The 10,510-nt window shown below is 41.7% G+C and overlaps 2 protein-coding genes across 4 annotated transcripts; one reads left to right on the top strand and one right to left on the bottom strand.

The window, feature by feature from the left end:
- Positions 1-1,822: 1,822 nt before the first annotated feature.
- Positions 1,823-6,302, bottom strand: lyrm5a (LYR motif containing 5a). Of its 3 annotated transcripts, none has more exons than XM_086102778.1 (3): positions 6,159-6,302; positions 2,881-2,946; positions 1,823-2,445 (listed from the first exon to the last, which is right to left on the bottom strand). In XM_086102778.1, exons 2-3 carry the CDS (start codon positions 2,923-2,925, stop codon positions 2,233-2,235), a joined length of 258 nt encoding a protein of 85 aa, XP_085958904.1. In that variant the 5' UTR covers positions 2,926-2,946; positions 6,159-6,302; the 3' UTR covers positions 1,823-2,232. The 3 variants fall into 3 exon arrangements, with proteins under 3 accessions (XP_085958904.1, XP_085958905.1, XP_085958906.1); XM_086102779.1 differs by lacking the exon at positions 6,159-6,302 and adding an exon at positions 3,128-3,256; XM_086102780.1 differs by lacking the exon at positions 6,159-6,302 and adding an exon at positions 3,132-3,248.
- On the top strand, positions 3,577-9,873 carry dnai7 (dynein axonemal intermediate chain 7). The gene is made up of 17 exons (XM_086102781.1): positions 3,577-3,799; positions 3,935-3,949; positions 4,081-4,162; positions 4,237-4,325; positions 4,390-4,494; positions 4,642-4,779; positions 4,851-4,985; positions 5,749-5,852; positions 5,924-6,082; positions 6,150-6,324; positions 6,484-6,568; positions 7,191-7,354; positions 7,432-7,591; positions 7,952-8,229; positions 8,302-8,460; positions 9,372-9,485; positions 9,567-9,873. The coding sequence occupies exons 1-17, from the start codon at positions 3,797-3,799 to the stop codon at positions 9,840-9,842; spliced, it is 2,241 nt and encodes a 746-aa protein (XP_085958907.1). The 5' UTR covers positions 3,577-3,796; the 3' UTR covers positions 9,843-9,873.
- Positions 9,874-10,510: the final 637 nt, after the last annotated feature.

Genomic DNA, 10,510 nt, shown 5'->3' with positions numbered 1-10,510 from the left:
CCATGATGAACGCAAGGCATCATGGGAAATATAAGATCAGACGCGTGGGAACGTGATGCGGGAAGACTGATCGAGATCATTCACTGCCCTTCACTTCCGCTTTTGTTTCCGAGCGCGTCCTGTGCTTCCGGTTTCGTTTGCACAGACGGCGAGTCCCCGAGGTTTTTATAAATAAAGAAACGTTCGACTCTGTAACATCAACAAAGTAGATGTAATAGATATGAGATATGAATTGCAACAATTATAAGATGGATGGTACTTTAAAAATGTAAACGTTTCAATGATTAGCTCATACTTTAGCTAAAACTATGCTAATGTAATATTCATAATTCTGTTTATAAAACATTTTCGTGAAGGTCATCCTGATATAAGTGTCAGATGGCATGAGGAATACAGGCTTTTAGAAAAAAAATATGCAAAGCTAGTCACAAAAACATGGTGTGTGTGTATGTAATGAACTGTATTATTATTATTATGCACTATGCTAGCTTGGCCAATTTACAGATCTGTTACCCCTTCTTCATTTATGTACCTGCCTGGATTGTCCCCCTTCCTCCATAACTCCTCGAATCCTGCTTTTTGCTCAGTCCACCATTTATATCGGAAAATACATAACACTTGACTGAATCTAATCATTTTGATTACAATGTCAGTGGCCCCTGTGGTTGGGGGACTCTTTTGCAGCTGCGGAGTCTACTACACCTGGACAGATCCGGCACTGAGGCTCAAGGCTCTGAGCGTCTTCTTGTCCCTGACAGTCACCATCATGTCAGCCATGCTAGTGCTGTCCAACCGTGTGACCCGTCTGCTGTGAACCCTTCTCTACATTGTGCAGACAGTCAGAACCCACTCAAAACAAAAAAGCAGTAAATAAGGTCAATAGTCTGACGGGGGCAGTCCTGAAATACACGGCTAACTGAAAAAAACACTGGCAGCAAGTGTGCAGGCTGGAGGGAAGGCACTCCTCTGCCACCTGCTGGAGACACACAAGAACCGAATCATGACATTTTACAATCTGGCTGTGAGGTTGGTGTCATGCTTGCGGCCTTCCTGTCAGTCACCATCCGCTGTGTGCTGAAGTCGAACACATTCCCATCACGGAGGGAGGCTTGACTTTTGGGTAGTGAGTGTGATGAAACAGGGAAAATATAAAATACATGCAACAAATGATTTTTCTTTTAATGACTTTACAATAATGCGTTCTATGCACCTCTACTCGTCTAAACATGGCATTCTGAATAATATTGCATTTGTGGAATATTAATTGTTTTTATCCATCTCAGGGGGCTGCCATTTTGTCTTATACTGATACTTGCTGTCAACTTAAAATGACATCACAGTGCCGAAGGGTTCAGGTAACGACTGTCACGGCTCACCTGTTTGGGTTTGGTCGGGTGACGTTGACCAGTTGACTCCTTCGGAACAATTTTTTGTTTGTATTTTACAATGACTTTTTTTTTGTAGTTTATCTCATTAAAACAACTCATTGCATTTATTGGGAATAATATATATTTTTAAAAATAGCAAAAGAAACGATTTGGTGCATTAATTTTTTTGAACAGTTATTCTTCTGAAAATGCAAAACTTGGGCGTGAAATAACTCATCCGTTTTTCTATGGGTGTTTGAATGTTGGTCAGCATCTTTGGAATCATTGGGGGGTCTTTAATGGGGCTTCTTTTACAAGGTAAAATCTGTCAGGGCTGTTGTCTGTCAGGTCTCGTCGTGTCGCTTCGGGTGGGCAACAGGGCCCAGATAATCCCCCCGCCTTCCCATTTGAGTCAACTATGAACGGCGCTGAAGGCAATACAAATACGCGAGGCCTTTATGTTTCATTCCCATTTATTTGGTTGTACTGTACTTACGACATAGATTGGATTGACTGTACATACATTTACATTCATTTGTCACAAATTCCCCTTGAATCCATAGAACATCGTCATGATGAATGTACGGCTGTACGTTTTGTTGGTATTGATAAATTAACAGTGACAGTTGTGTAATTATGGCTCCATTAGTCTTTATGTACTCAACGTGCACAAACGACTTCTAAAATAGTTCAAAACCAAGTAACATTTTCCAATGTTAACTTTTGATTCTGTGTCCAAGAGTGCTTGTGTGAGAAAAAAAAGCTGAATTATCTTACATTTAAAATATCATGACAAATGGACCGAGCCAGTCTTCACGATAGTCCAGGCTAGGATTTCATCGTAATGCTTACATCCTTGATAGAATTATGTTTCCGGGTCATAGTACCTCTTCTTCATGGCTCTGTATTTCTTGAGGAAGTAGAGTGCCTCCAGCTCCTTGATGACAAACTCTCCTCGTCCCACAAGCTTTTTGATGTGCTCGGGGTCCGTCACATCTTTATTTTTCATGAAGGCCGACTTGAGGCGCTGTCGGAAAAAGGCCGATCCCTCTGGGTAGTCCCGACCAAGATAGAGCAGCTTTTGGAGAGGACATTGAGACATCAGAGCACCATATACAAAATATAAAATGGAAATAAAGCAGAGCAAATTGGTTCGATTAAATCTAATTCTGCCTGGTTGTCATTTATTTATTATTTTTTTTACAAAAGCAGTTAGCGTTGTCAACTAAACAGTTTGGCTAACAAATGCAGTGATTTCTTGACAAGCTGCAAACATTTGAACCTAAACATGTGCATTCAAGCTACAAATATTGTACCTCTATTACACAAAATGAGAAAAACGATTTCTTTCCAAGAGCTCACATTTATTGATGAAGAAAAACAGTAGACATTTTTATTATTTCTGTAAAATGTGAACAAAATTAATTAAGGGCTAAAACAAGGGTGGGAATACTGTACTGTATGTTTCAGCTAATCCCTCAGTCTGAATGAATGACGCCAAAAGTTCACTTACGTTTTTGTAAAGTCGAATCACCTCACCGCGTAGTGGGTTGGCCATGTGGGAAGTGGGGCGACACCCCTAAACCGAAAAGGAGGCATAAAAAAATATCAGAAACTTGAATGTTGCAAAAAGAAAATAACGGACGACTGACGAGCACTATGGAATAGCTTTAGCTAAACACCAACACATAAGCTAACAGTTTTAAATCACATAGCAACTATTCTAGCGAATATTAGAACAATGTTAAGCAGATACATACACACGTTGATTTTTTTGTGTTGGTTTTATAGCTGTATACAGTCAAATTTAATCAGGGTATTCACGTTATCCTTGTGGCAGAGGTTGTGAGGCAGCCTGCCGTATGTTGTTATTAATGTCGTAAATCACAACACTGGCGTAAAGAAGTTTTTGCTGCTGCAAGTACCATCTTTTTAAATTCAATTGTTACATTATATTTCGATTGTTGCCTTGTACGAAAAATGTGGTCCAAGGAAGAATTTGGTTATATTTGTTATTTTGTGGAATTTTCTTAACGAAAATAAAATGTAAGGTTTCCCGTTTTATTCAGGATATTGTAATCATACATTTTTTTTCATGAATGACGAAATATATTAAAGTATCTTTGCACAATTTCGGTGACGACATAGCCACGATTTCAACGCACCGGTAAAAATGGTGAAGTGCCGCTGCGTTGGGCGTTACGGTAATATTTTGCTTGTATCGGTTGCCATGGAGATCAGACGTCGCCCGGAAATGTTGAAATCACATACTAACGAGAAGGATGAGAAGCTGTTTTATTGCATTTTATTTGCATTTTATTTTCCAAAGTGAATGACTCAACACCCACTCTCATCTTTGTTACTATTTGGGTCCTTAACTGTTTACTTTCCATTTTCGGTTCCTTAAAAACGGGCCACACTGAGTCGTCATGGTGAGTTTTATGCCGCGAACAATTCATCCATCTCTGTATTGCACATTCTAATATTTCTTTCTCATCTTTGAATTGCATGGTTTGTGATTCCTCTTTCAAAAAAATCTTGTTCTATCTCCTGTGATTGACTGAAAGCCTCCCAAGAAAAAGGTAATATCAACAGTGTCATTAGTTTTGCCTTTATTTTAGACTGATTGTGCATGAATGCCTCTTCTGTCACGAACACACAGTTGCAGAACCACCATCTTAATATGCTTGGATGTTATTTTGCTGTATTCCAGGGTAAAAAGGGCCCCAAACTGACCAAAGCTGAAAAGGCGAGGCTGAAGCTTGAGGAGGAGCAGCGGAGGTTGCGAGAGGAAGGTTGTCAAATATCGCCAAATGTATTAATAAACGCATTCAAGTGCCCATGTGTCATAAACTGTTTTGGTGGACAGAGGAGGCCCGGATTCAAGCCGAGCGAGAAGAACAGGAAAGGTTGGAAAGGCAAAGAAGACAGCAAATATTAGATATGCTTGAGGCGAAGGTACCCTAATAACATAGCAATGCATACTTGGCAAAATAACATCCCGTGTTGTTTTTGCTTAAAGGACAGCAAACGCAGGGGCGTTGAGGTGGGAGAACTACACTCCCTTCTGGCAAAGAATTATTTTGCTGTCATGAAATATAAAAGTGAGGCCGCACAAATGTCCAAGGTACAGTGAGAAAAAAAACTAAAACTAAAACAACAAAAGTCGACATACCCCAGTTGCATTTTCATTTGACTCAAGTCCCCACTGTGTCTACACCATTCAAAGTTTGATACCCTCACAAATTGATTCGAGTCATTTGTGTTCATCCAGTGGAAAAAATACATGCAATGTAGTGACATCCCGGACCCGGCAGTGCAGCAGGATATCAACACGTTTATCAGCTTGTGGCAGGATGACCCGGAGTGCAGCATAAAGACCGTGTTCCAGCAGTGTAACGTCGCCCTACAGGTCTGCATTTCTTTCCAATCCCTATAACATGTCCCCCTCTTTATTTCGAGCGGTTATTGTGTCCCTGGCAGCTGATCGAAGAGCTGGAGATGCTGCTCAGGGAGGTGACCGACGCGAATTACATCCCCAAATACCAGGAAACACTCTTTCATCTCCAGGACATGGTCTATGCCAAGATTCTCAATATCAGCATGGAGATCCTCAAGGTGCACCGTGGCCACTCAAGTTATGCCTTATCCTAATATATACAGGTATACTGTATATATATATATATATATATATATATATATATATAATAAATCCAGCCTAAACAAAGAAAAATAATGTTCAGTTTTGAAGTGTATTCATTTAACTATGTTTAATGATAAAATAACAATGGTCAGTGATGTGGACGTGCCTGTCGCTGAAGGTAGTTAGGTATGAATGCGTATTTGTATGTGATATAAACAGTCCAAAATTAGACGAAGATGTCAGGAAAAGCCAACAAGAATATCCAAAAAAAATCTTTAAAAAATTAGGGGCCAACCCGAGGCTTTGAATGTGATTAGTTAATACAGCCATATTCCCACTTGTAAGAGGGCGTGCACACTTATGCCATCACATCATTGATTAATTTTCACTTCCCCTCTTGAAGCTTTTTTTTTCAGTTGAGTTCTGACAGGTTGTTGTTACAAGTTGGAGGTTGCATTCATGGTGGAATGATTGCTCTTGTGACAAAAAGGTGGCATTATAACAGGGGTGTGTCGACTTTTTATATCCATTAGTAACTGTATTGCATGCATGTTTGCTTGCTGGTTTGTTTGTTTGGATGATGGATGAACAGATGGAAAGATAAATTGATAGGTACATACATTAGTGTGCTGCAGTGGGCTTTATATTGTTCCATGGGGCATCCCTGTGATCCCAAATTATAAATCATGATTCAGTTGCGAAAGTGTACCTAAGAAAGTTTGTCTGGTCTATGTTTAGGGAGCCAGCAATTGCATTGACACGGAGACAGGCAACATGCAGGCGGTGATTAAAGACAAAAACACCACGGTGTGTGTGTGGGCCAACCTCATGAGGAAGTCAAGGTACTGAGTGGAAGGTCATTAAGGAAGGACAATTACATGTGGAGTCTTCATCAGTATGTGTGACATCTCAGGTTTAAATGTTTGACCTTCGAGGAGGTGGGCATGGGCTTTGAACTGACCAAGCAGCTCGCGATGAGCAACATTGCCGTGCGGATCCTTCACACCAGCTATGACCACTTGTCCACAGTGTCCAGGATGACGCACATGGAAATAACCGTCGCACCACCCAGGTCTGTCACCCACCGCCCCACATGACTCTGTAGAATTGTTATATCCATGCCCTGCCGTGTGATACAGGTTGCTTACCACGTTCGATGAGCTTCCGCCGGAGATACCGGAGCAGGATGAAGAACCGAAGGAGACGCAGGAGGAGGTGCAGGAGGAGCAGGAAGAGGAGCCCGCCCAAGAGCAGGAGTCGGAGCAAATTGTGGAAGAGGAAGAGCCACCAGCCCGAGAGTCTGAAGAGCCCAAGGTTAGGCCACGCCCCACCACAGAACATTCTAAAAAAAGTCAAAACCTTGAATCATTTCAATCCAAGCATGTTGGATTTAATATCAGTTAAAATCACAAAATCAGCGATGTTCTAATATATATACAGTGTCACACACTTTATATTCTTTTTTTCGTGGAGCCTTCAGAAAGTCAACTGTCAGGCGCCAGTGTCCATGCAGAGGACGACGAAAACCAGATCGTAACGCAGATGGAGGTCCTTGCAGGTAAGCCGGATCCACTTCGGATCCCAAAGCACACTGTCAAAAAAAAAAAAAGAGAACTGTGGCGGTCCATTTTTGTTCTCCCAAGGTACAACTTTTTGTGATGTACCCGACGGGATTCACAATAGAACCCCAAGACACAAATGGTGGGTATACAAAAAACTGTCATGTTAAATTTAAGTTGCACGTTGGGAACATGAAACTGTGACTGTGACTTGTGAGCAACTCGGCTGTTGAAAAGACCCTCCAATTATCTTGAGCAACTCTAAAATGCCACAAAATCGAAATTGGCTGTCACCATCGCTATGTTCTTTTAAATTGGAGATGAACAGGTGGAAGGGCTCTTAAGTGGTGTCTGCCATCTAGTGGTGAAAGTTGTTATTACAGCTTCAACCTGATCTGGTGTGCTTGGCCATCCCTGACCTAGACAGTACCCTGAAGTACATATTTGCTTTCAAACGGTACAAATTATAAGGGTCCCAATACGCACCCTTGAGGGGACTGCCCGAATGACAAACCATTGGACCATGAAAGATCCCTTTTTTTTCACCCCTGGTAGTGTAAACTAACAAATGTTAAAACACTTAAGTCACAACAAAGCTGTGTTCTCTCACCTTCTGTCCAGTCGAGGTGACCCCTCCGCCACCAGAGGACGACATGATGTTTTACGGCGAGGGCGTCGAGGCTGTGGACCTGAGGAAGTACACGCCTCTGGGTGGAGTCTTCTACTACGAATTGTTCCACCTTCCACCACAATCTCATCACATCAAGGGCTGGGAAATTCGAAAGGTGGATCAAAATCTATACATCAGTTGAAATTTCAGGATGATTATTTCTATCGATCGTAACTTGAAAGTGTTTTATAGATATCGGGAGCCAGGTTGAAAGCTTTCCAGTATATTCCCGAGAAATCAAACCAAACAGAAGATGAGGAAGCCACTTGCCCACTTGTTGGTTTGTCTGTGAGGCTCCCTGACACGGTGGTCTTCCTAGAAACCCCTCGAGTGGGCCGCTGGGATGCAGAAGGTAGGGAATTAATAATTGTAGCCAATCACCTGTCCGATTTGAGTGATTTGAAAGAAATATTTCCCAAATACAGTTCAGTTGGAGTTAATTTTCAAGTTCCGGCAGTGGCAGTACTAGGGGGTGGCACAGGGGGGCTACGGCCCCCTCAACTTTGTGCCTGGTTCCGCACCAAGTAAATACTGAGTACCATTGCCAAGAGTGTATGTAAATGCTATGACTTAATATACTGTGACGATGTAGAGTAGCAGTGCCTAATACAATTATTAAATAACTACAGTGAAGCAATTTAGACCATTGTAAATAAATGTATTGTACTTAAAGATCAAACACAAACAAACTGGACTAATTCTCTGATTTTAGGCAAGTATTGGCGGACGGATGGTATCAGCGACTTCTCTGTAAAAGAGCAAGCGCAAAATGAGGAGGGGGAAGAGGAGGAGGGAGAGGTGGCGGAGGTGGAGGAGGCGGGCGGGGTGACAAAGGTGTCCTTCAAGATGGACTCTTTCTACCCATTCGTACTGATGCAGCACACCTACGCCAACTTTCCCTTCCGGAGTTGGGAGCTGCGCCCGCTGGGTAAAGACTCGGCTCTCTTCAGCATCCACGGGGCGCTCATTGACCTCAGCATAACCATCCAGGTGGGCATCAAAGAAAGCCGAGGAGGACACAGAGGGTAATTTGTGAAAGGTTTGTTTGTGTCTGTTTTCCAGGGGAATCAGTGCATGCTGCAAACAGACCGAGAGGTGGCCCTCACTAACCTTTTTGGCAAGTGGATGAGCGCGCCCGACCTGCAGCAGGCCATGGTCAAGGCGGGGATCAACGTCTTCGTCAATGAACACACCGAGAAGTTTGTCACTTCCTGCCGCAAGGTTGCCATCGAACGCCATCGCCTACAGCAAAAAAAGTCTTGAACACAATTAGATTGTTAATGGAGTTAAAAAAAAAAAAGGATAACCATATTCTATATCGTCGTCATATTCATGCCAATTCAGGATGAGATAGCGTCCACCTTTTCCCCCTCAAAGTTGGTTAATTCATTTTTTAAAAACTACAAAAAATAAAATAAAATTGCATGCTTAAAAATCAACTCGTACAATTAATAACTGGTTAATTATTGTAAATAGAATCATAGTAAGCCATTTAACATTGAACTTGTTTTCATCCATTCAATAGTTGGTCAAGTTAATTATAAATATTCATATACATTTCTTCCTATATATAGTTCACATTTTTCTGTCATATTTCTGCACTTGATTTCCTAATATATATAATTAAATCAGATGGAACATTAAAAATATGTATTGAATTCCATTTTTTAAATGGTTTAATGACATATTGTAAATAAAATGTCATTTTACATTGCATACGTTCAACATTGAAAACAATGGCTAATTTATCAACTGCAAATATTAAAATATCCCTCGTTCCATGGACATCGTAAACGAGACAGTATTCGTCCAATCGAAAATTTAACATACAAATTGAACATTTTTGATTGTCAATTAAAAAAAAATAGTTTTGATATTTTAAAGGGCAAGTAGTGGTCTATTATGAAATGATTTCAAAACAATAAGATTTTCTCTTAAAATAAATGACTTATTTTAACCCCCCTATGAACAACCTCGTCAATCAGTCTATTAAAAAAAAATTAAAAAAAGGCCCTTGAGCACAAGTTTTGCTCACCACGAGGCACACACGCATCAGTAAACCTATTTATTTATTTTTACTGTCAAAATAACTTTTGCACATTAGGGTTCATGTGGCTCGTTCTGTCTAAAAGGACCCACTTAGGGAACACGTTGCCTATGAACAGATGGCCCTGTTCGCATCGGTCTGCGCCTTCTCATGGAGCAAATGGAACGCCCAATGTGGCCCGGAACATCTTGTCATTAAGGTTGGGTCCGCATTCCATATGTCCATTTTGTCTGAACAACCTCTGTGGACATTTTACCTGAACCCAATTTCGCCGTGTCAGGTCTGTGAGCATCAAGGCCTCAACCCGCCACCCGAAGACCTGTGGAGTCTCTACCTGGTGGCGCCTCAGAGATTCCAAAAGTTGGAGATCACGGAAACGAGTGAGGTTTTCTGCGCAGACCACCATCCCGACAGCGAGTTTCACTCCACTTTCATCCACATGCTGCAGGACAACATGAGCCCCGAAGGGATAAGTCAAACCCGAGAGGCTCACTTCCTCTTCGTGGACACTGTTCAGAGTCTGTTCTGCGCCACCAGGCCGCTCATGTTTTGCTAAACCCTGTGTGGGATAAACACACGTTACATTCCATTGTAGGACTGGCTACTTTATTTATGCAAAGTTTCAACCATCTTTGGAACATACAAAAGTTGAAAAGGGTGACAACCACAGCAAAAAAAAAAAAAAAAAAAAAAAAAGGGAGCGGGGGAGAAAAAAATAGCTTGGGTTTTAAGACTGTCAAACTTAAATAAATTCACATATCACTTCAAAAGTAGTCACAAATATCGTTTTAAAAACACTTAATGATTTATTACCAGTGTTGATCAACTTGAAAAGGTTATAAAATGTCTGCCAGGGACATTAAATAAAAGAGCAGTTACCTTCAAGTGCATGACGTGGGGTTTATAAAGCTGTCCGTGAACGATGCGCTGCGGTATGGTTCAGCAGATGTGCACTCAACAACATGATCGGACAACATGCAAGTTTGGTTCAAAAGTGACCGTGTCGAGCAGCCGCGACAGGTTGTCAGCGCCACAGCTTCTTTTGGAACACAGGCATCCACGCGGAGATTCAGACTAGTTTGGCAAACGTGATGGCTTACGATTCACCGTTCCCCGCCAAGCCCCCCGGCTGAGGAATCGTCAGTCGCCGTCCGACCGTTTTACTCAGTGCATCACACGATCCCCAACATCCCCAAGTGCACGGGCAAATCTGGAGAAGGCCAA

Source organism: Hippocampus guttulatus, chromosome 22 (assembly GCF_054856545.1).
Source record: "Hippocampus guttulatus isolate MCC_2025c chromosome 22, RoL_Hgut_1.0, whole genome shotgun sequence".
NCBI lineage: Eukaryota > Metazoa > Chordata > Actinopteri > Syngnathiformes > Syngnathidae > Hippocampus > Hippocampus guttulatus.
This window is presented reverse-complemented; position numbering and strand designations above follow the sequence as displayed.

Coding starts and splice junctions, on each gene's coding strand:
- lyrm5a (XM_086102778.1), bottom strand. CDS start 2,925: ATGGCCAACCCACTACGCGGTGAGGTGATTCGACTTTACAAAAAC. Junction 2,446..2,880: donor TGATTCGACTTTACAAAAAC/GTAAGTGAACTT, acceptor CCTCTCCAAAAG/CTGCTCTATCTTGGTCGGGA.
- dnai7 (XM_086102781.1), top strand. Junction 4,326..4,389: donor TAGATATGCTTGAGGCGAAG/GTACCCTAATAA, acceptor TTTTGCTTAAAG/GACAGCAAACGCAGGGGCGT. Junction 5,853..5,923: donor AACCTCATGAGGAAGTCAAG/GTACTGAGTGGA, acceptor GTGACATCTCAG/GTTTAAATGTTTGACCTTCG.